This window comes from Silene latifolia, chromosome Y, assembly GCF_048544455.1.
Source record: "Silene latifolia isolate original U9 population chromosome Y, ASM4854445v1, whole genome shotgun sequence".
Lineage (NCBI taxonomy): Eukaryota > Viridiplantae > Streptophyta > Magnoliopsida > Caryophyllales > Caryophyllaceae > Silene > Silene latifolia.
In genome coordinates, this window is record NC_133538.1 from 240,948,548 (window position 1) to 240,974,698 (window position 26,151).

Consider the following 26,151-nt stretch of genomic DNA (forward strand, 5'->3'; position numbering starts at 1 on the left):
CCCTTTTCAGGGCGAACTACTACATGAATGACTTGAAAAAGAGTCCTCATGAGCTACACTCCCTTCTCGTACAGACCGAGAAGGATATGAAATTGAGTGGGAGCATGAAGCAGGATGTTCTCACGATTCACAACAAGAGTAAAGGTAAGAGCAAGGTTCATGGCGACCTAGCTGTAGGTAAGCCAAAGTTTAAGAAGCCAGGAAACGGTAAGAGTGCGCCTGGTGAGACTAGTGGCTCACAGGGCAAGACAAAGAGCAAGGGCGGTGACATAGAGTGCCACCATTGTCACAAGACTAGACATTGGAGGAGGAACTGTCCCGTCTACCGTGAGGACATCAAGGCAGGCCGCGTCGTTCCTGTTGGTATGTCATCTTATATTCATATGATTGAGATTAACCATACAAGTTTCGGAACTTGGGTACTAGATACTTGTTGTTGTTCTCATCTGTGTAATCATTTGCAGGGCCTAAAGAACATCATACCTCTCGAAAAAGGTGATGTGGACCTGCGAGTCGGGAATGGAGCACGAGTAGCTGCTGCCTCGAAGGGAACATATGTAATCCAACTCCCTAGTGGTTTTGAGTTATCTTTAAATAACTGTTACTATCTACCCAGTTTATCTAAGAACATTATTTCTGTTTCCGTACTTGCTAAAGACGGTTTTACATTTTCAATAAAGGATAATAGTTGTATTTTCTCTTTTAATTAAATGATTTATGGCAAAGCAGTTTCCATGAATGGAATTTATATCTTAGATCAAACCACGGAAGTATTACACATGAATAATAAGAAATTAAAGGTTGGTGACAAAGATCAAACCTATCTATGGCATTGTCGAATGGGACACATAAATGAGAAACGCGTAAAGAAACTCGTCGATAATGGGAATATTTCCTCATTCAGATTTTATGCATATGGCACGTCTGAATCATGTCTCATTGGCAAGATGACTCGAATTTCCTTCAAAGGTGTTGGAATGCGCGCTAGTGACGTATTAGGACTCATACATACGGACGTATGTGGACCTATGTCAATTACCGCTAGAGATGGCTATAGATATTTTATCACTTTCACGGACAATTTGTGTAGATACGGATATGTCTACTTAATGAAGCATAAAAGTGAGTCCTTTGAGAAATTCAAGGAATACCATAATAGAGTACAGAACCAACTGGGTAGAAAGATTAAAGCACTCCGTTCAGATCGGGGTGGCGAATATCTTTCAAATGAGTTTGATCAACACCTGAAAGACTGTAGAATCGCTCTACAGTTAACTCCACCTGGAACACCTCAATTAAATGGTGTGTACGAACGGAGAAATCGAACCTTACTTGATATGGTTCGATCCATGATGAGTCACACCATAGTGCCTGATTCATTATGGGGTTATGCTCTTTTGTCAGCTGCTCTTATACTTAACCGAAGTCCGTCTAAAGCTGTCGACAAGACCCCATATGAAATGTGGAAGGGAACAGTACCTAACTTGTCCTTTATTCGGGTTTGGGGCTGTGAGGCTTATGTCAAGTGGAGACACGAGGATAAGCTCGGCCCGCGATCGGTCAAGACATACTTTATAGGTTATCCAAAAGGAACATTTGGTCATTACTTCTATTCGCCAACCGAACATCGAGTTTTTGTTGCGGCTAGTGCGACGTTCTTAGAGAAAGAATTTCTCGAGAACAATTCGAGTAATAGAACCTTCGAGCTGTCGGAGATTCCAGAACCAACAACCGAGGAACAGATGGAGGAAGCTGTACCTCCAACTGATGATATGGTTAATATTCCTGAGGAACCTAGGAGGTCGGGTAGAGACTCTCATCCTCCGGACAGATACATTGGTATGGTCGAGGAGAATGACGTTTTACTTCTAGAAAGTAATGAACCCGCAACCTATAAAGGTTCTATGGCCTGTTCCGGCTCAAAGCTATGGCTCGAAGCCATGCAATCCGAGATGGACTCCATGTATGAGAATAACGTATGGCATCTAGTTGATTTACCTAATAAGGTAAAACCTCTACAGTGCAAATGGCTTTACAAAATAAAGCGTTATGTAGACGCGCAACCAGATATATATAAGGCACGACTTGTGGCAAAAGGTTTCACTCAAGTGCAAGGATTGCATTATGATGAGATTTTTGCACCTGTAGTCATGCTACGTTCCATTCGGATAATCTTAGCGATTGCCGCATTTCATGATTATGAGATTTGGCAAATGGATGTGAAAACCGCCTTCTTAAACGGTTATTTGGAGGAAGAGTTATACATGGTGCAACCCGAAGGGTTTATAGATCCTAAACATCCTAAGAAGGTATGCAAGCTTAAGCGTTCCATTTATGGACTTAAGCAAGCTTCTCGGAGTTGGAATCATTGTTTCGACCAAGTGATAAAAGAGTATGGTTTCACTCGATCGGTCGAAGAACCATGCTTATATATCAAGTCGAGTGGGAGCAAGATTGTGTTCTTAATATTGTATGTCGATGACATACTCTTGATTGGGAATGACATTCCTCTCCTATCTTCGGTTAAAGAATGGTTGAAGAACCATTTCCAGATGAAAGATCTGGGTGAGGCACAGCGCATTTTAGGAATCCGTATCTACCGAGATAGATCACGACGGACGTTATCACTTAGTCAGGAGTCTTATTTGGATAAGGTTCTTGAGAGGTTCAGCATGACCAACTCCAAGAAGGGGAACCTTCCTATGACGATCGGGATGCAGTTGAGCAAGTCTCGATCACCCACGACGCCCTGAAGGGATTGAGCGCATGAGTCGTGTTCCTTATGCATCCGCAATAGGATCGATTATGTATGCCATGATATGCACACGTCCAGACGTGGCATATGCATTGAGTATGACGAGTCGGTACCAAAAGACTCCGGTGAAACACACTTTGGATAGTCTGTTAAAAACATCCTCAAGTACCTACGGAGGACTAAGGATTGGGTATTGACTTATGGAGGAGATACTAAGCTATGCGCAATCGATTCTGTGAGGCTAGCTTCCAAACGGACCGAGATGATTAGAAATCTCATTCTAGATTCGTTCTTACTCTTAATGGTGCTGCGGTCAGCTGGAATAGTTCCAAACAGGAAGTTGTAGCAGATTCTACTACTGAGCCATAGAAATATGATAAGCAAGGAGGGCACGTTTTCTCCATGAGAATTAAACGTGTACCTGAGTTATAGTAGTTGATTATGAATTCGATATGTTGTCTTTTTCATATACTATAATTTCATCGTTTTATATATAATATTTTGTTTTTTCATGTGGATTGTACTGACAACATTGAACGCCACAAAGTGAACTGAATTACATTATATTTGTTTTGGTCCGTAATCGCCAATGTGAGCTGATAACTCCGGCTATTATATTGTGCAGTCGATTGATGGTGGGTTCAACGAGCCATAAGTTAAACGGTTGACTAATCGATCACAGATACGAGATTATGACGATACCTCGTAGGACAACTTTTTGTGACAACGTAATGGAGTCCTAAATGTTTAAAAACATTCGGTACCAGGTCGTGGATAGGACATCCATTGTGTTCCTGGAGTCGATTCTTTTGACTATCAAATGTCTCTTAAGATTAAGGTAGTTTTTGGGTGACTTTGGTTTCTTTCTCACGGTCTACCGTAACTGGGGCTAAGTAGATTTTTTCTGGGTCATTTCATACTGTGCTTACATCTGCAGGATTCGAGTTGAAGAAAATATCCAACCCTTATCAGGTATAGTTATTTCTCAAGGCCACTCGAGGAGTTGTAACTGAAATGCATGGCCATGCTCGAATGTTGATTCGTTTATCAGTTAAGTTACTCTCTAGTCGGGAAAACCACTCTTGATACTGATCGCTTGTAAAATACGACCTTTGTGAATTCGGATTTGCAAATTGTTTTACATTGAGTGGGAGAAATTTTATAGGATATGAGAATCGGTTATCGGACATACACTTGTGAGGACAAGTGGGAGTTTGTTGGAGCTGGTGTCCTCCACAAATTAGTGTGATAACATTTGTAAATCTCTTACAGGTTCACAAGGGTATACTTCGTATATTTAATCAGTTGATTAACGTTTACCTAATAACGGTTGGCTTGCTAGAAAGTTTGACGTTATTATCATACAGATGGCGGTGATCAACTGGTCCCTAAAGGTCACACCTATAGGACGTGTTTGAGAAATGTGGTTATAGAAATATAATTACATTGATGCCCAAAATGACTAAAAAGTTAGTCAATGTGTTGATGAGATAATTATTTAATGAAAATTAAATAATATTAAGTTGAGACGAATTAACTGTCAATTCGTAAATTAAATATAATAAGTTATATTTAAATTAAATATATATATAAGGTTAGTTTGGACGAATTAATCTGTTAATTCGTAGTTAAATATAATCAGTTGTATTTAATATCAACAAGTTGAATGTGTCATAGTGGTAATAGTGAGGGTGCACAAGCCAAGAGGTCATGGGTTCGATCCTCACTAGATGACAATTTAACACACTTTATATATTTTTGGAAAGACCAAAATAAGGAGAAAAATACTCTTATTTCGGTTCACTTGGCAGAAGTTAGGGAAGCTTTTCTTTTCCTAATGGACTTCAAGTTCCGGTTTGTATAAAAAGAAAGGTAGAGATTTATTTCTACCCTAATGTTTTTTCTTGACCTAGCCTCCTCTTTCTCATCACAAGAACACAAAGACAATTAAATTTTATAGAAAATTTTAGATTGATTTCTAGCATAATCAAAGGGCATATCTCAGATCGTCTTGGGTGCAACTAATAGGCGAATATCAATTTTGATATTGTTCTTAGGCCATATTTGCTAGGACCGAAGGTTAATTCTAAATCTTTTTACTTATGTTTATGTATTTTATTTTATGACCTTAGATCATCTTTATTAAATCGTTATAATCCTTCTAGTTTAAGGGAAGTATACAGATTTATTTCCCACAAGTTTAGTCTCACTATAAAATTCATAATTAATTTAATAAAAATCCAAACGATGCAATACCAGTGGGGTTGGAACCCTAAGACACATATCTATAGTTTTTGTGAAATAGAACATCCTCAAATTCCATACTTATCAAGGTTTCTTGAAAGATTTATAAATACTTACGAATTTCGTCGCATAAAATGTATCGATTCATAAAACAAGTTTAACATATGATTTTTGAGAAAGTCCTATTTCTAGCATCATATAGACTCTTCAAAGTTAATTTATGCAAAAGACCCAACTATGTTTCAATTTATAAATTAGGTTTACGAAATAAAGTTTAGGTTACTAGTGCATTCGCGGATTCTCAGTCGACATGTTCATAACGAATTTATTCTGAAAAATCTACAAGGTCAATTATTACGAAATTTTATAGGCATAAAAGACTTGAAAATAACCTAAATCTATTCTTTACGTTTTTGAAGATAATAACTTTAAAACGGTATGATAATTCGTTCAAGACAACTCACAGATTTACAGAATTGCTGAAACTTTCTTTCTGTAACTTAATCATGTTTAATTTAATATTTATGTTACTAAGCACGACTTCTACCCTAACCTACTATAACTTAAGTCTAGAAGATGAACAATTGAATCTTACAAAGTAAAATATTGAATCCAATGAAAGTAGATACAAAATCCCCAAATTAATTATCAAATTCCTTTTCCCTTTTTTCTCTCTAACTTTTATGTGATGTTGTTAAAGTGAATAAGTGATTTATGAATAGGCTAACATGATATATATATATATATATATATATATATATATATATATATGTAGATTTAGGATCGTATGAGAACCCTCCTCGTATGAGAACCATGAGAACCATTGTCCACCGTCAGATCTATTAATCCAGCGGACCTGATGATGACGCGCGTCCACCTTACCTTTCTAATTGGAGGTTATTTTTGTCAATTCACTTATTCTTTTATAACATTCTTTCTCTTCTTCCTTACTCGTCTTCTTCATTCAGCTTATCTTACTTTCCCAATTTCATCCGGATACTTCTTTTAATCTAGCTGCTCTTCCAATGAAATCTAGGTAAGATCGTTCAATTTCTTTCTCCACTTCATAATTGTTTCACGATTATGTGTATTTGATTGCATTTCCCCTTTGTTTTTCCTTCTAATTTATTTTTTCTATTGATTTGTATTGTTGCTTGCATGTTCATCTTTGATTTTTTCCTAATTACAGTTACATTCATTTTATTTTCGATTGTTTTGTTTTCTTCTTTCCAATCGTTTAGGTTAATTTTTGTAGTGTTTTGTATTGTTCCTTTTAATCGTTTTACGATTCTGGGTATTTGATTGCATGTTCCTCTATTGGTATGTATCTTTTAAGCTGCTATGAAGTATTTGCTAAGTTTCTGTTGAAGATTTGAATTACTCCAATCAGAGGCCAAGTTATTTACAAAATATTCTAGGTGAAGTGCATCTTATTTGTACTGCATGTTCAATTTTTCATCACTATATGTACATTTCCTATGTTCATAGAAATTATTGTCTTTCTATGCTGATTATAGGTTAGTTAGTGATGATAATCGCCCGAGTAGTTCTCGTCCTTCTAAACGGCAGAAGTCTCGTCGTCCCGTGTTTCCATCTGCTGTTATGCGCATGTCTCCAAAGGGCTTATTTTACGTCATTCATTGTATGACGTATGAGCAATGGCAAGATATTAACGCAATTGGGTTTGGTGGTTTATTTTCGTTGGATGTTGATAGGTTACCTATGCGTCTCGGCTATTGGCTTATTGATAATTTTAATCCAATAACAACTTCTCTTATGCTCTATGGTGGTAAGGAGCTGCCTATTCGAGCTTCTGACGTACACGCGACTTTGGGTCTTCCTATGGGTCCTAAGCAAGTACAATTAGCTTCTTATATTGATGAAAGTGAAGAATTCTCAGAATTCTACCACCAATGGAGAAGTCAATTTCCTGTGACATATGGACTTGTCTTAATCACAACACTTCAAACTTATATTGCAACAAATCAGGAATTAGGCGATGATCAATTTAAAGTGAACTTTGTTGTTCTTGTTGTCTCTCTTATGATGAAAAACAACCAAAGATCTTATGTGAATCATCATGTTCTGAAGTCTTTAATGGATGTGAATGATATTGCTAACTCCAATTGGTGTGAGTATATTTTGGATAGTTTGAGGAATGCCAAGCTGAATTGGGCAGTTAAGAAGAACTATTTCGAGGGTCCTCTGTTGTTTTTAATGGTATAATATTCTATCTATTTTTCAGCGTGTATTTTTTATTCTTCGCTAATTATTATTCTCCTTTTAAATTTTGTACTGATTTTAATGTTCTTGTTTAAATGTTTAGCTGTTTTACGTTGATCGGGTTGTTCACAAAAAGCGGACTGTTGATCGAGATTTTTTCACTCTCATTGGTTGGACCACTACTGCTCTCTATGCTAGACAAAAAGAAGAGATGAAATCGTTTCATTTTGGAGAGGGGACAATAGAAGATATGATGGTGGAGAATGTTAATACACAACTGTTGATCGCCTAATACACAACCTGGCTGCCAAACAACTATTAAGCTAATCACTACATTTATATCTAAGAAAAATATTATGTACTTATGGTTTTGCTGTTCATAACCTATGGTAATTTCTGTCGGAACTTATGTTACACTTTTTATGAACTTATATTTTCAGATTTTACTTGAGTCCCTATTTTCATCCACTTGTTTTTATGTAGGATTATATTCATGAACTTGCATTCAAAACCAAGGCTACTGCAGAGCATTTGATGTCCTTAGAGTCCTTAATAAAAGATCGTCCACCTAAGTTATATGAAAATCCGGACATGAAGAAGTTGTGTAATGTGGCAATGAAGGTAATGAATGAGTCGTATGATGAAGGAGAATGTTCTCAGAATGTTGAAGTAAATGATCTTGCTGTCACTAATGCTGCTCCAGATAATCCAGAACATGAACTTGGGTCTTCTAGTCCTACGAAAGTAACCTCGAATGCCACTCTCGATGACGAATTTTATGCCAGCGATGAAGTTTTACTTGTTATTCAAGCAGCTGAAAAGTTTTGTTCAAAGAAACGGGTTCCTTCTAGGCCGGGAACTTCTCAAGTGACTTCATTATTATCTAATTCAACATCTTCTACTCATTGCTCTAACCCAAAAGTACATTATGCTTTCATCTTATATTATTTGATCACTTTAATTATTTCTTTCTCTTTTCAATATTATTTTTTGTGATTTTTTTGGTTTTTGTGTAGGAGTATATACATGATCTTGCTGTTAATTCTGCACAAATGGCTGAAAATATGGTTATTCTTGAGAACAAGTACGAAATTGGAGCTACAAATTTTCCAGAAAACGATATTATCAAACACCTACATAGTTCTACATCTATATTATATCGTACCTATGAAGGATGTAATGAGGACACCTCTCCCTCATCTTGGTTCACTGATTCAAAAGAAGAAGCAGCTGTAATAGCTTTTGGCAAGGCAGTCGAGGATGCATACAATAAAAAACGGGCAGTAACTTCTACAAGGCCAATCAATCAACATCAATGGCAAGATGATGACAATTTCCATGGTGGTGTTATTCCTCCGTCTTTCAGTCTTGGTTTGTCTCAGGATGAACTTTTTAATAATCCAAAAGTTGCTTTGTTGTCATCAACTACAAATGTTGATCATGATACAGTAGTGCGGGACATTTTGTTAGAAATATCTACTGACCAAAAGGATGAACACGGTGATAAAAAAACAGATCAGGAAGGTGATGATCTCGTTCAGAAAGATGATGACAAGTCGTGTGCGGAGGTGCATGAGGACGCTAATACACAATCAGATTCTGAAAAGACGATTTCAGATGGTGATTGTGAACCTGATTCTGATTCAAGGCTTTCTCCTACCCGCTACCATGTTGTTACAAGGAGGAGAGGTAGTTCAGTAGCACTTGTACCAGAACTTCGTTCTCCTTTTATAGTTAGGGATGTTGATACAGTAAGTAGCCTCACCAAAGTGCAAAGACTTGTGTGTGACTACATATACGCAGACTTCGGACAATAGAGCCCTCTTCATAAGTAATTTTTCCTTGATTCCTTACTTTCCTTTTTGTAGCTACTGTTTTTATTTGCCATCCACTTGTTTATTATTTATTGGTGATTTAAATGGGATATTTTTCAACAGTGAGAAGGTGTTCATGTATAAGGGCATTACTGCTATTCGTCTTCAGTTTTAGAGCCTTAAACCTCGAGAGCTTGTGTCAAGTGCCATCCTTGATTGTTGGTCTACTTACTTGAATCATCGAGAGATATCAAAGAGCGATTCAAGTCCATTGAGATTTTACATTAGTACATTCGTGCTTGTAAGTTCACTATTTGATTCTTTCTAAAATTTCTAATACTATTTATGTATGTGTTGATATTTGTTTGTTATATTTTAATCTTTTTTGTGTTTCTAGGTCGTGTTTACTGATTATAGGAAGAATAAAAGCGATGAGAGTAGGTACAAATTTTTCAAAAATGCAATGAATGATGAATTGAAGCAATTTTCCAGGATTTCATTGAAATCTATTGACATGGTGATTTTTTAAACCTTAATTCAATAATTAGTACTTTTATTTATCAAGTCTAATCAATTTTTTTTCCTACATGTTAGTTTTTCTTTCCGGTCGCATTGAACGCACATTATTATCTCATGGTGTTTGACTTGAAGACCCCTGCATTTTACCTTATTGACAATTGGCTTACTCGTGCCAAAGTTGAAAACTGTTATGGTGATAATCCCATGCTCGTGGTAAGTGTTTGCGTAACGATCTGTTTGCACAGGCTTTTGTGTAGCATGAGTACGTGTCACGATCTTAATTACGCACTGCTTATTAAGGGTCGTGATTTTACATCACGCTTTTAGATCGTGAATTTGTAAGGCTAGCTAGTTACTACAAATGTTCATATGATCAATTGTTTGCGTGCACTTTGCGATGTTTAATTGGGATTTAGTTGAGTACCTAGTTCATAAACTCCGGAGATAGATAGATAGTTTGAACTTTGAAAAGAGAAACAGAACTTATGCTTAGTTGATAAGCAATGATGCCGGTCTTACTCGCTTAACAAAACAGAACTCTTATAGCTGTCATCAAATGAGATTCCTGCATAAGAAATGTAAAGCAAACAAACTGATTCCGCGAGCACCAAATTCTACAACATTTCAGGAATTTGTAGGCTTTCGAACCATCTCCTCTCCCTTTGCAGTAGATGTGTCATGTATAAGTGTTTGGCTAGAGTTATTCCTTTCTGAAATATGCAGTTGGCCAGAGTTCCTGATATTTTTAACATGCGGCATGATCTCCGAGAGAAATTTATAGAGGTTATAGTATACTGAGTAGGCGAGTATTCTACTACCCCTTGAGCATCATAGAAGTATGCACAACCCCCTGTCATTAACAGGGGTAAGGATTAAGGAACTCAAAATAGAAGTTGCATAACCATTTCTGTATATTCTTATGCATGTTGCTTTTGCAATAGGTTGTCGTATTTGGGAAGTTTTTGAAAGAGACCAGAGACACTTATTCTAAAGGAGTTGTGGTGTGTACGCTTACTCCCGTCAGGATTAATATGCCATGGAGGACAACTGACAATGTTGATGATTGCGGAGTGTTTACCATGAGACATATGGAAACGTTTATGGGTGATCCAAAATGGAAATGCGGTCTTAAAAAGAATGACGTAAGGGTTCATTTATTTAGTTTTGCTTATATTTTGTTGACTGATTATTTCAATTATTGAAAATAGTTTTATTCAAACTATTCTATACATATAGGTTGCAACACTTTTCAAGCTAAGAGACAAATACGTTTCGACTTTGCTTCTTTTTGATGGGAACGAATTGTCTACAAAAGTTCTTCTTCGAGCAAAACACCATCAGAACCAGGTTCAAGGACTCCAGGTTCAAGGAGTCGAGAAAGAAGGTGCAAAATGTGTTGATGATTCTAATGAAGCATAATCCCTAGTTTAGGCACCATATGAATTTAGTATCTTTTGTTAGCACTTTGTTATCGCATACCCTATGGTATTGTACTGCTGTATACACTATGTGAAAGGTGGCCACAACCATGTAATCATGTAATGCGATTTTTCAGAAAATTTCTCAAGCATTTGGTGTTGGACCAATTTCTTTGTTTTCGTTTGGTATTTGAAAATTTCTTTTGCTGGACCAATTTCTTTGTTTTCTCAAGCATTTGATGTTGGATTTAACAAGGCAGCCAAATAAGAGACATTATGGGGAAGTGAGTCAATCAAATACGGGATTTCTGAAAACAAAGCAACCGAATACAGGAAAGCACAATAAAGACTATCACACATTTGTTAGAATAAACGTGGGGTATTATGAACCTGTAGCACAAATTTTCTGAATCTTTCATACATAAGTTCTGAACCTTTCATGTATATTCTGAACCTGTAGCACAAATTTTCTGAATCTTTCATACATAAGTTCTGAACCTTTCATGTATATTCTGAACCTGTAGCACAAATTTTCTGAATCTTTCACACATAAGTTCTGAACCTTTCATGTATATATCATAACGTGTAATGTGGCTTTGGAGAATGACACTATACATGTAATATATAAGATTAAAAGCAATTTAGAGTCATAAATCATCTGTAGAACATCAATTAAAATTATCCAAAACTTTTAGAACTCTTGTTCGGCCATTGACAATCAATCTTCATCCTCTGAATCTTCATCGTGAATCGATTCTTCAACCTTTTTAGAACATGTTCTTGAGTTGTGACCTTTTTTCCCACAAGTCTGGCATACTCTTTGTTTTTTCCCGCTTTTCTCGAGCGCTTTTAGAACACTTGACTGAATTCGCTTACCACTCCCCTTATTACGTGATTTTTGTGGAACTTGTATGTTTATCTCTTTAGGAATGCTGCACCCAACATACCTTTCCATTTCCGGCATCGTGTTGAGGATTGGTGGCTCGTTGCTTCGATGTTGCTTTATCTCCATTTTGACTTCTCTAAGTTTATCTATTAACATTTGTATGACTTTCTCATTTTCTTCTGCAAGGCTGACACAAGAGTACATTTCTTCCCAAAGCTCATTTGTCATTCTTTTTTTATTGTCTGATTTCCCAACATCCTCCATTTTATTGCCATGCTTATCAAAGACGGGCTTCATCAACGCATTCTTCGTTCATCTATTAATAATATATTTGTCTGGAATCCTTCTTATGTTCTTATGCTTTAAGACCCATATGACATGCTTACATAGCATACCCATTCGTTGATACAAACAACAACTACAAGTGATTTCTTCTCTACTTGCTGTAAATGCAACTTCCCATGTCTTTCTTTCTCGCTCTATGTCGTTGATAATATATACCTCTGTGCCGTCCGTAGCATGTACGTCCACCATGCCACAATTGTACACTGCTGCGCATAACTCATTTTGGAAGTCCTTAAAAGTTGCATGCGTGTACATTTCTGAAGCGTGTTTTTCTAACTGAACTGGAGCTTTCAATGGAGATGTTGAGTGTTTATTTTCCGAGTTCAGTTTTGATTGTTTGTGGCGTTGTGCATCCATTGCACTCTCAAAAGACATCCAGAATTCAACAAGAGTCGCATGAGGTGTAAGAAAACGATCGAAGAAACTATTTTCACTCTCTGATCTTGATGTCACCCTCATAATACCCGCCATAAATATTTCTCTAAAATATGCAGGAACCCAATCTTCTTTAATTTCGTAGAGAGACGAGAACCAAGGATGGTCTACCAAATCATAATCAATCATGATATTAGCCCAAGCTTCTTCAAATTCATCAGGTTCACAATGATTGTTCCAAACGCATGCATTTAAACGCTTCTTGAAATCCTCGTCTTGCCATAAATACGCATCAACTTTTTCACGAAGTTTCTTCATATGCCACATGCATAACCTGTGAGATGTATCTGGAAATACTTCTTCAATTGCTGGTTTCATAGAAGGACATTGATCAGTTATAATTGCTTTTGGTGCACAACCCCCCGTTGCATCAAGAAATGCTTTGAAAAGCCATGTATATGCTTCAATGCTCTCGTGTGATAGTAGCCCCGCTCCTACTGTTACACACCTTTTATGTTGATCAACAGCAGTAAATGGTACAAAAACCATGTCGTACTTATTTGTACGAAAGGTGGAGTCGATGGAAAGCATGTCGCCAAATAAAGCATAGTTTTTCCTAGATATGGTGTCCGCCAAAAAAGCCTACGATAGTCACTGTTTTTCATCAACTTCGAAGTCAAAATAAAACGTGCTACACGTCTCTTTTTTTTGAGAAAAATTATCTACCACCATTTATGCATCAGACAAACCAATGTACTGTTTCATATCTCTCACAAAGTTCTTGAAATCAGTCTCGGTAGCACCAACATTACTATAACCTCCCGACAACTCTTTCCAACCTCTAAATGCTTTTACTGGCCCCATCTTTAACCGTGCTGCGTTTACAACAAAGGTCTTTCGAATCGATGTCATTTTCCTGTTTTCCTTCATAAACAACATTGATGATGGTGATGCTAAAATATGGTTGTGTCCTTCATGGAATCCAGTAACCTTATACTTTCCATCTACTTGCAGCGAAAATTGTACCATAGCTTCACATTCAATACGAGTAATCAACCGCACACGATCTGTTTTTTTTATCTTTACACTCCTCCCTTGTTCCAGCCTTGTTGGATAACACTCTCCTCAACGTAAATGCTTCAGCATTTCCTTTTTTCCTTTTTGTTGTACCCAATCTAGTCTGAAAGCCACAATGTTTTGCATAGTCTTTGTAAAACTGAACTCCTTCTTCTATGGTATTGTATAAATCTCCTAGTTTAGGCTTCTTCTCATCTACGCATGGTGGAAAGTACTCCTCAGGTTGTTCTGGTAGAATAGTGCAAATTGGTGTAGACAATAATGTCGAAATCGCTGTACTAACTTCATCATTTGCTTCCATTTAATCTGCACAACTGGAAATTGAAAATATTAGTACACACCCATTGTTACAATCAATCAAACGTTTTCTGAATCTATGATATACAAGTTCTGCACATTTACTATAAATGTTCTGTTATTTTCTAAAATTACCATTAATTTGCCAAAACCAAATTAGAAAAAATACCATACAACATTGAACTCAACTGGGTACATTGTTTCACTACATGAGGTCCACAATAAAGTAGGTACAAGTACAAATTACGTCGAGTATCTCACACCCAACCCAGTACAAATTTCCTGAACCTACAGTACAAATTTCCTGAACCTATGGTATTTATTTGCTGAACACTACAAAGAAGTACAAATTACATGGAGTATCTCACACCCAACCCAGTACAAAGTTTCTCAACCTACAATATAAATTTCTTTGACCCTATGGTATATATTTTCTGAACCTATGGTATATATTTTCTGAAAAACTTCTATAATACACATCATCTCTAATAACTAATCTTCCAACTCTGATCTTATAAAATTTGTTCAGAAAATATCCACACAATCAATCAAATATCTCTTTATGAATTTATGAGAAAATCCGCACAATATCAACTCTGATCTTATGAATTTAAGATAACAATTACTGAATCCGTACAATTTCATCAATCAAACACAAATTCATGAATCTAAGCTAACAAATAATCAATCCGTACAATTCTTCAATCAAATAACAATTCAATCCACAAAAAAAAAATCGAACAAGTTTAATTAGTTGTTTACCTGGATATAATCGATTACTTGCTGTCAATTACTTTGATAATCTTCTATGCAATTGGTTTGATCATCCTTGTTTTTCGATTACGAAGAAAATTTGTGTTGGTTTTTGGGTGGATTTGTAATTGCAGTGACAGGGTTATGAAATTTAGGCGTTTTCGACATTAAACAGTGGTTTTCGTAATAAGAAAGGCAAGGTAATTAATTATGCGCGCGTTGATCTTAGCCGTAGGTAGTCTTAATCGGATGGTCAGCAGTGGTTCTCATGGTTCTCATGGGAAGGGGGTTCTCATGGGATCTTAACCCTATATATATATATATATATATATATATATATATATATATATATATATATAGTAGTAAAGACAAGAAGGATTAGGAAATTATTAGGAAATTGCCTTATAATATAATATGTCCTATTATTATTATTATTATTATTATTATTATTATTATTATTATTATTATTATTATTATTATTACTACTACTACTATTACTATTACTATTACTATTATTATATTATTATTATTGTTATTATTATTGTTATTGTTATTGTTATTGTTATTAATTGTTATTGTTATTGTTATTAATTGTTATTGTTATTAATTATTATTATTATTATTATTATTATTATTATTAAGGATGCGCGCAGCTTTCATTAAAAGAAAAATAAAAGTTTACATGAAATTGGTGGGGAGTCGAGAAACAATCTGGGCTCCCACACCCTTAGCAACAGCAAAGCTAAGTCTAATAAAAATGTAAGCGGCCACCCGAGCCCCCGCATTTTGAGATACCGAGAATTTCTGGATCCGCTTGAGCAAGGCACTAGCATCCGAACCCAGCTCCCCAAGTGAAGAGAAAGAGAAGGGAAGCAAACCATACCCAGCTGCAGCGCACACATCCTCGTACTTAGCACACTTACGTTGAGCAGCATCAGCGATAACACGGCCGGGTTATTATTATTATTATTATTATTATTATTATTATTATTGTTATCATTATTACTATTACTATTACTATTACTATTACTATTACTATTACTATTACTATTACTATTACTATTACTATTACTATTACTATTACTATTACTATTACTATTACTATTACTATTACTATTACTATTACTATTACTATTACTATTATTACTATTATTATTATTATTGTAACACCCCAACTATCAGGCCAAGATAATTGGAGCGTTACCGTCTCGGTTTCCCGAGGTAGTGAAATCAGAGATACAATCCCAGAACAATTAACATAAATAAAGCGTTGGTGGATTACATAAACATGAATGAATAAATGAAATGAATAATACAACTCATAACTACTAAACTAATCTAGTCGACTATGCTTGACTCGAATGTCATCACGGCTCATCCCGTCTCCCGCAAGCAATCAAAGCTGACCTGTAAGCAACTGCTCCCCATATGATCGAAAATATCATATGGATCGACACAGGCCACCCCGGAAATAGGTGACAATTACACGGACACAAAAAACGTTAGTTTCAATGATAAATGCAAGACATGACATAATAAGTAATTATGCAACATGTTGATTATGTGAATGAGACTCGACTAAATCAACAACATACCGGTAGCGGGACATGCCAAGACATACCCATAACCATCATACCGGTACCGAAACATGCCCAGACATGCCGACCTTAACACTAGGTACCGGGACACGCCAAAATGTACCGGGTCCGGGAGCCAACCGGATCCACTGCAAGACGTCGTGTCTCAACCACACGCGTCCCTCCGTACTCAAGTCATTAATGTGCACATTCCCCTTGGAGTGGGAAGCTCCAAGGGGTGACCTGAGCGTAAGACGGTTTTCCAACCGTCTTACGTCTCCTCAACTATCAAGTACCACCATCAAGATCTCTAACACAACACAAACACAACCATACATGATAAATGGAAGAACAACACTTTACATATGACCAAATTCATGAATTTCATCCCACATGTTATGAATATCAACCCACCCAATACCCACATGACATAGTAACCGATTCATGAATGCATATGACAAGGAAAGACACATAAACATGCTTATACAACATTGAAACCGAGTAGGATAACCTACCTTTAAGCATAATCCTCAAGCTAATCGAAATCACCAAGTATCCATCTCTTAAAACCGTCTCATCCTACACAAATCATATAATAACTATCACAATCCATTCTATACTAGATTATAACATAAAATCCCTCATTATAAGTCACTAATTACTCACTTAACATAACTAATTTCTAATAAGTCTCTCTTGATAAACCCTAACTCGAATTTACTCATAAGACAAAGAGAAAAGGGTGAGATTTCTACTTACAATGGTAGATCGGGGCATAGGAGGCATGTTCCACCATTAATCCAAGCTTGAAAGCTGAGGGAAAGGCATTTGGAAGCATTTTAGAGAGAGAGTAGGGAGTTTGGAGATATAAGGAGGAAGTTGGGAATGATTTTAAGGTTAGGGAGAAAGGGGATTAAATCCCGTGTTCTGAAAACAGCGGCACTCGTCCGAGTACCGAGTCCACTCGGTCGAGTTAACTCACTCGACCGAGTAGCACTCCACTCGATCGAGTGGACCCACTCGGTCGAGTGTACCTTTAACTCGACCGAGTAAACCCACTTGATCCGCTGCAACACCACACGGTCTAGGCTCAAGATAAGTGTAATGCCGTCTTTTCCTTCCTCTCACGCGGGTCTAAGTACGGGTTCCACAAATGCCGGGAATTACAATCTCCCCCCCTTAAAAATAACTTCGTCCCCGAAGTTCACCACTCACTCCCTTTTCCAATTATTTCTCGGTCTTCTCTCAAGCCTCATTCTCGGTCCTCGTGTATTCTCTTGCCATCATCACTCTTATTGTTACGCACGTGTGTCCTATCTCTCCTAAGTTTCTTGTTCACTCTCATTACTTTCCTACGTATTGCACTCTTTCTTTCTAAATTTCTCCGAGTTCTTACATTCACTCCCACTAAAAGGGAACTTCGTCTCGAAGTTCGCTATAAGCCTCGCATGTCGCTCGTCCGGTAATCTACCATTTTTACCACAAGTTGTGCATGATTACCATATATATATATATATATAAATATATATATATATATATATATATATATATATATATATATCTAAGTACTTTTTATGACTAGGCTCAATCATATTTAATATTCGCATGTCGTCCACATAATGTATCAAAACGCTACAACATGTACTAGTTTTACAATCTCGCCATGTGATGCGTACCTACTACTATTATATATTTTCACTACTATTACTGAATGCATACGGATTTTCATGTCCATTTTGGCCATCATGTAATCGTTTGTCGTTTGACTATTCCCTTACATCGCCCCAAACCATTGACAAGGTCAAGAGTAAACAACTGATAAAGGTCTATCGTGTGGGTTTTCTATGGTCAATCGACTCTTAGTAAGTCGGTATAGTTCGAATCAAGGTCAAATGGATCATAGGTGGTCAAAAATTCTCCAAAAGAGTCGAGTTACACTGTACTCGGTCGAATTCAGGAGTTACTCGACCGAGTCAGAGTCACTCGGTTGAGTGGGGGTATTTACAAGAGGTTTCCAGAACCTGTCTATAGGCCTACTCGATCGAGTCAAGAGGGGAACTCGGTCGAGTGAATAAGGCACTCAGCCGAGTGTCACTGGGTAGTCTAAATTTCGGCCATTTATGGCCTCTAAGCTTCCTTATGGTTGAACATGCATGCAATGGGGTCCAAATGGTGATCACTACACCATCCTACTATACAAGGTCTAATAGTCTTGGCCTCATGGCCGACTTACAACATAAAAACTAAATTGTTCCAAGTTCCGAATGATAATTAAAAGTCTCAAGGAATTCCGAGTCACAAGGTCACCATTATTTGGAGGACTTCCTCTTCTTGCCAATGCTAGACATCCACCTTGCCCACCCGGAGCAACTCTTCCCCGCCTTGCTTCCTCCTCCGCTTGTTCCTCCTTCTCTTCTTCATTTTCCTCTTCTTCTTCTGGTCCCTTGCGATCCGCCGCCTCCCAGACTTCATCAAGCTCCATGGCCTCCGCCGCCGCGGATGTTCCCGCCTCACTCCCACTCTCTTGGTAGACATTGTTAGGATAGATCCCGACATCACCCATGTGTGGGTCACGTAAATGTCCTACGCCGAAAGGAAAGTTGATCTCCCAATCCGATGGTTGGATACCATAGGCCTTGAAAACTCCGGAAGTGTCTCTGGGTCCGGACCAAAAGCTAGGGCGATGAGCGGGTCGCACTCCTTGATTATAGGCCGCCTCATGCATGTCCCTCAAAACAAGGTCGGTTTTCACTCAGTGAATAAGGTACGACATGGGATAGTTGGAGTCAAAGGTGGGTGGGGCTTGACCAAAGTTTCCGACATAAGGTGGGGGCATCATAGTTGTAGGCATAGAGTGTGGAAAAGATGTGGGAGCTTCGTCGACGATAACATGAGGTGAGGGAGGTAACGGGGCTGCTTCCCGTTTCTCGCTGGCATCATCAAGGTCAAAGGTGAGGTTTCTAGGGATGGTATACGTTTGGGCCTCGGGGCGGGGTGACCCCGCTCTCTCCAAAGGGGAGGTCGGGGGTAGGTCCTTGCCGGCGGGAAGTTTCATGTACCACTCATCATCAAACCTCCAAGAATAGGTGCCGCCCTCCTCTCTATCCACTACCCAAGACTTAGCCTTCAACCAATCAAGTTCAAAATAAACCACTTCCTTAGACATGGGTGCATCCACCGCCCCCAGCTCGTAGGCTAACACGTTCTTGGCCAATCGAGTCACCAAGGCTCCACAATCTAAGTAGCATTGGTCCACCTCGGCCATCCTCTCAACGGCAAGGCATACCAAAGACACGTCATTGAAGTGAAGGTGGTTTTCATGGCCGGGGTTAAGGTAGTAGCTCAAGATTAAGACTTCCATGGAGTTAAGCTTACTTGGGTCTTTCATCCCATGGAGGAGGTTGGTCAAGGAGCGCAAGAAGATCTTTAGGACGGGGTGCTCAATGTCACTCGTCTTCATATTAATTACATTAACATTCTCCTTGCTTGTGTAAAAGTGATAGTACTTGGAAGCCTTCATGTCCTTCTTAATCTTGTCATGGTGACCCACTACTCGCTTTCCCACCCCTAGGTGGTCGGCAAAAGCATCACTACTCAAGTTGAAAGAGGTATTATTGAGTCTAAAACTCACCTTATGGGTCTTCTTGCTATAGGTGAAGGAGCTCAAAAACTCGAGGGTGAGGTTGTGGTAGCTTAATTCCTCTAAGTTGTATAAACCCTCCAACCTAAGGACCGTGAAAATATTATGTACCTCTTTCTCAATCCCTAAAGCCTCCAAGGTGCTTACCGACATACACTTGGTCGAAGCCATCCTACTAGAGGCTAGGACCTCAAACTTGCCTCGGTGCTCTTCACTCCCAAAAGCTATGGAAGGGTAGTCGGGGAGGGCGATAGCGGGTGGTGCTTCTTGTTCGGGTTGACGAGCATTCCTTCCACGAGCGGTTCTCGCGTTCCTTACCATGCTACAAGAGAAGATTACACAAGGTATGGAATGGGAAGGTAAGAATTTGAAGCAAATTTTTGAATATGGATAGGATTTTCTCAACTTCTCAAATTTTATGAGCACCAAAAGAAAGGGAATTTCTATTATAGTTTCTTGTGATTTAATGGGCCTCTCCAAAAATTTCTTATGTTACAAAAATTATTTTTCCGGAATTTAAAGATGTTTTGACATAACACGAATTTAAGCATGATTTTAAATTACATGTATTATCCCAATTCATCACCCGACTCGTCAAATTTCGACTCATCCATGACACACTACACTTCAAAGCTTCACTTAAGTGATTATATGACATTACCATTAATAACAATCTTATCGAAGTTGGTGGAAATAAAATTTAATTGTCAAAATTAAAAGGAATTTTGGGTGAGTGAAGTGTTTTTTTATCATAAGAAAACCTTTAGATTGAACAAGTAAGTAGTAACACAAGTGGTGAGCATAACTTTAAAATTGAATATGGTTAGTGTTGGTTTTCAAGACCCTGAGACACAATTTCTTTTAATCCCTCTTATAAGGTGGTAGTAACCACAAAATCATCAATACTACAACATAGGAAAATCATCATTAAAGCATAAAATGCATTATTCATGAAAGTTTTAGAAGAATTTAGAAGAGTTTTCACCCAAGTTTTAAGACAAAATTAATTTCATTTTGGTTTACATATTACATTATTGATCAAGATAGTAGTCTTACAAGGCAATTAGACTAAGTTTTGCTCATGAAAAATCAAAATTTGGGCGTGACTTGTCTAAAATTTGAAAAGTTAAGACGGAGTTTTAAGACGGGCACACATATTATGATAGATCCATCCATGACAACAAAAGTTAAGCCTTTGTTGTCCAACTATACACAACAACAATCATCAAATTCCAATCATTGACTCAAGAACACAAATTTTCAAGTTCTATAATGGTGGTCAAAATTTTTCTACAAAAATTTGATTTTTATCAACAACAATGGTATTAAAAGCTTGCTAATACCATGAATTAAGCAAAAGGAACAACTAATTAACAAAACTTGAAGGATTTAGAAGTAGATCTCAGAAATTCAAATTTGGGGAAAAAGATGGAAGAAGATGAATAAGCTTACCTTGACCAAATTAGTGAGATTAGATGAGAAAGATGGAGGAATAGGATGAATTTCCAAGCAAGTTAGAGCAACAATGGAGGTTTTTGGGAGAATTTTGGTGAAGAAAGAGATGAAGATATGAAGATATGAGGATAAGGATGAAGAATTGGGGAAAAATAAGGGCTTTAAGCCGAGTAAACCAACCCGTGTGAACCCACTCGGTCGAGTGCCGAGTGCACTCGGTCAAGTATGAGTCTACTCGGTCGAGTGACGGGTTTTCCAGAATGTAGAATTCCCTGGAACCAGGTCCACTTGGTCGAGTCGAGGGTCCACTCGGTCGAGTACCAGCTTACTCGGCCGAGTTGGTACCTGCACTCGGTCAAGTGACCCCGTTGGGTTTCCAATCCTCCCTAAAGACTTATCGACGGATTTTCTGCAAGACAATACAAGGTTTGGGAGTCCACCACTTTTAGTGGCTCGTCACGAGTTAGCTCATGCAACACCAAGCTCGTCGATTCCTCGCTTCCAACATCCACATTCGCACTTACCTCACCAAAACGGTCACAACATATTTACTAACAATAACACTATCAAGCACAAGATAGTCGCACAACAGGAATCAAGGGAGTAAGATTATCATTTTCCAAGAGGTGTCACGACATGCAAATTCATCCCTACACATATAAAATCTCATAGCATGCTAGAGTCTAGCAACTACCATATCATTCATCCCATCATGCCACATTATCAATATTGTTCCCCCTTACTTGTAACAACCCACGTAGTGACCAACCAAGGCAATAGGCACTAGTTTTGACTAACCGATCTCCTATCATACTCAACCGGGTTCATTTTATTAGACACACCTAGTTCATTTTGGTTCATTGGTTTTAGGTTCCAAAATCGTCGCTCTGATACCACTTTGTAACACCCCAACTATCCGGCCAAGATAATTGGAGTGTTACCGTCTCGGTTTTCGGAGGTAGTGAAATCGGAGATACAATCCAAGAACAATTAACATAAATAAAGTGTCAGTGGATTACATAAACATGAATGAGTAAATGAAATGAATAATACAACTCATAACTACTAAACTAATCTAGTCGACTATGCTTGACTCGAATGTCATCACGGCTCATCCCGTCTCCCGCTAGCAATCAAAGCTGACCTATAAGCAACTACTCCTCATATGATCGGAAATATCATATGGATCAACACAGGCCACCCCGGAAATAGGTGACAATTACACGGACACAACAAACGTCAGTTTCAATGATAAATGCAAGACATGACATAATAAGTAATTATGCAACATGTTGATTATGTGAATGAGACTCGACTAAATCAACATCATACCGGTACCAGGACACGCCCAGACATACCCATAACCATCATACCGGTACCAGGACACACCCAGACATACCGACTATCATACTACGTACTGGGACACGCCCAGACGTACCGGCTCCGGGAGCCAACCGGATCCCCTGCCAGACGTCGTGTCTCAACCACACGCGTCCCTCTGTACTCAAGTCATTAATGTGCACATTCCCCTTGGAGTGGGAAGCTCCAAGGGGCGAGCCGAGCGTAAGACGGTTTCCCAACCATCTTACGTCTCCTCAACTATCAAGTACCACCATCAAGATCCAACACAACACAAACACAACCACCCATGATAAATGGAAGAACAACACTTAACATATGACCAAATTCATGAATTCCGTTCCACATGTTATGAATATCAACCCACCCAATACCCACATGAGATACTAACTTATTCATGAATGCATATGACAAGGAAAGACACATAAACATGCTTATACAACATTGAAACCGAGTAGAATAACCTACCTTTAAGCATAATCCTCAAGATAATAGAAATCACCAAGTATCCATCTCTTAAAACCGTCTCATCCTAAACAAATCATGTAATAACTATCACAATCCACTCTATACTAGATTATAACATAAAATCCCTCATTATAAGTCACTAATTACTCACTTAACATAACTAATTGCTAATTAGTCTCTCTTGATAAACCCTAACTCGAATTTACTCATAAGACAAAGAGAAAAAGGTGAGATTTCTACTTACAAAGGTAGATCGAGGCATACGAGGCATGTTCCAGCATTAATCCAAGCTTGAAGGTTGAGGGAAAGGCATTTGGAAGCATTTTAGAGAGAGGGGATGGAGTTTGGAGAGATAAGGAGGAAGTTGGGAATGATTTTAGGGTTAGGGAGAAAGGGGATTAAATCTCGTGTTCTGAAAACAGCGGCACTCGGCCGAGGGACGAGTCCACTCGGTCGAGTGAACTCACTCGGCCGAGTAGGACTCCACTCGATCGAGTGGACGCACTCGGTCGAGTGTACCGTTCACTCGACCAAGTAAACCCACTCGATCCGCTGGAACACCACATGGTCTAGGCTCAGGTCAAGTGTAAGGCCGTCTTTTCTTTCCTCTCACGCGGTCCAAGGTCTAAGTACGGGTTCCACAAATGCCGGGTATTACAATTATTATTATTATTATTATTATTATTATTATTATTATTATTATTATTATTATTATTATTATTATTATTATTATTATTATTATTATTATTATTACTATTATTATTATTATTATTATTATATACTACCTTACTAGAAATCACTCCCTTGTTTATACTCATTTACACGCCTATCATAGGCCATTCCCGACTCACTTTACATTTTATTATTTATTCCCGTCTCGCAATCTAATCTCATAATTATAATAAATATAATTTATAAACACATTTGACATTTTCACCGTTGACTAACTATTGACCAAGCTTTAAAATACGGGGTATTACAAAACTCGTCAAAAGCGTGATTCATTAGCTTATAATAAGGGAAATGCAAGGAAAGATGACATTTTGCATAAGACAAAAGGGTGAACACAACAAACAACTTCTCATGAAATTTTTTCAATTTTTTCAATTTTTAGTTTTTTTAGATTTCCCATAACTAGACTCACTAAATCCTCCTCCAAGCTAGAACAACACATTGTCCTCAATGTGTAAAACAAAGAAGGACACCCAACAAGGGGAGATGGGATGACACATGCGGAAATAAACGAAGGGAAGAAACCATACTAATCTGTGGAAGCCTCCCCCAAGCTAGCTCGAAAACGGGGTAAGGTCCAATCCAAGTAGTAAAGTACGTGCAAAAGACAAGCTACTACAAACTAAAGCAAACTAAATGTCTTATTGTCCTAACTATTACATCAAAACCAAATTGAAATTGCAATTTTCCAAAAACTGTAAATTGTCTTAAAAAGCATAGATAAAACAAATTTCCCAAAATGAATATCCATTGTCCTCTAAAAAGCATGTCAACGCGCTTAGAAGTTGATCATATTCCTGCACATGAGCAATGCACAAGCATATGTAAGCGATTGATAAGACATAAGCATGAAAGATCAAAGGCAAGGAAGGATGAATCTTATAAAAATACCCATGAGATATTTCAAATGGAATCACCATACTACTCCACTCGTCAGCAAGAGATGGAGCATCATGCTTAAGACCATAAAATAAACCGTTAGTGCAAATATTATAATCATGAACGATCTCAAATTGGTGGTATGAAAACTCTAAGTGGTAGGACTCATAAAAAATGGGGGGGGGGGGGGTTGTGCATCCCACATAACCTCTAAATTAGCATCACTAAGTCCTCCATCAACTTCAAATGGGTCAACTACATCCCATGTGAAAGGATTTTCAAAGGTTTCAAATGACTCGAGTAAAACCTTATCCTTTTCATGATAATCGGGCCCAACATCATCCATGGTAAGTGTGTCAACTACCTCCTCCACGAAATGGTCAATTGGAACGACAATAGGGGGAATTTCAACCAAGAAAGTCATTATATCGTCATCTTCATCCAATAATTCAAGATTGTTTGAGGGAAAAGACTCACATTGGGAGGTTGGGAGAGCATAAAGAGAGATAATAAGCTCACATTGGCTCGCTTCCTTTTGAGAAAGTTATTCCAAATGAGCTAGAAGAACTTTGAGCTCCTCTTGGATACACCACACATCTAATTGGCGTGCTACCTCCCGCAATTTACTTTGGCTAGCCATTAAATCAAATAAATGCCAAAGGTCCAACCCGATCATGTAGAAGACACTCCCATTTCGCAGTTCTCAAAATCCATGCTGTTGAACCATATAGATTTATATGTTTATGTTTTGATGATGTCAAGAGTACTTTATATTATATATACTCGTTGCGCGTAATTGTTTGTTTAGTCTCTTCAGATTAGACTTATTATTTACGAAGCTTAAAGAATTGTGATGTAAGTATACAAGAACATATTGTGATCAAGCCTTCATTCACGGTTCAAGATATTACAAGATAATGATAGAATTATTCAAGCATTCATGAGAAGATGAAGCTCATTTAGAGATTGATCAAGCTTGAATGATGAAGTAGCCTACACTCAAAGATCTCCTAAGAAGATTAGAATAGCGTAGGTGATTATCTTGTAATGGTAACTTTAGAGTGCACTTCTTAAATTGGTAAAGTTATAGCTTCACAGCTATAACATTGCTTATATAAGAGCTCAATGTTATAGCTCTTCTACTATAACATTGAGATGTCAAGTTTATACAATACACGATTAAAATGTTTTCAAATTGTTTTTGAAAAATGTTTTTGGTTCATTTAATTGTTTTAGCAAAAAATATTTATTTTACAAGGAAGCCTATATTTATATTAAGTGTGGTTTTATTTCAAGCTTATAATTAGTAATTATGTTAAATCAACTTATGAGTGG

General features: G+C 37.6%; 2 protein-coding genes across 2 annotated transcripts; both read right to left on the minus strand.

Moving 5' to 3' along the window:
* Positions 1-12,171: 12,171 nt before the first annotated feature.
* LOC141630339 (protein FAR1-RELATED SEQUENCE 4-like) lies at positions 12,172-13,128 on the minus strand. The gene has a single exon (XM_074443175.1). It carries the CDS (start codon positions 13,126-13,128, stop codon positions 12,172-12,174), a length of 957 nt encoding a protein of 318 aa, XP_074299276.1.
* A 183-nt stretch (positions 13,129-13,311) lies between these two features.
* LOC141630341 (protein FAR1-RELATED SEQUENCE 5-like) lies at positions 13,312-13,957 on the minus strand. Its single transcript, XM_074443176.1, has 2 exons — positions 13,666-13,957; positions 13,312-13,610 (listed from the first exon to the last, which is right to left on the minus strand). The coding sequence occupies exons 1-2, from the start codon at positions 13,955-13,957 to the stop codon at positions 13,312-13,314; spliced, it is 591 nt and encodes a 196-aa protein (XP_074299277.1).
* Positions 13,958-26,151: the final 12,194 nt, after the last annotated feature.

Coding starts and splice junctions, on each gene's coding strand:
- LOC141630339 (XM_074443175.1), bottom strand. CDS start 13,128: ATGGTTTTTGTACCATTTACTGCTGTTGATCAACATAAAAGGTGTGTA.
- LOC141630341 (XM_074443176.1), bottom strand. CDS start 13,957: ATGGAAGCAAATGATGAAGTTAGTACAGCGATTTCGACATTATTGTCT. Junction 13,611..13,665: donor GGCTGGAACAAGGGAGGAGT/GTAAAGATAAAA, acceptor TTGAATGTGAAG/CTATGGTACAATTTTCGCTG.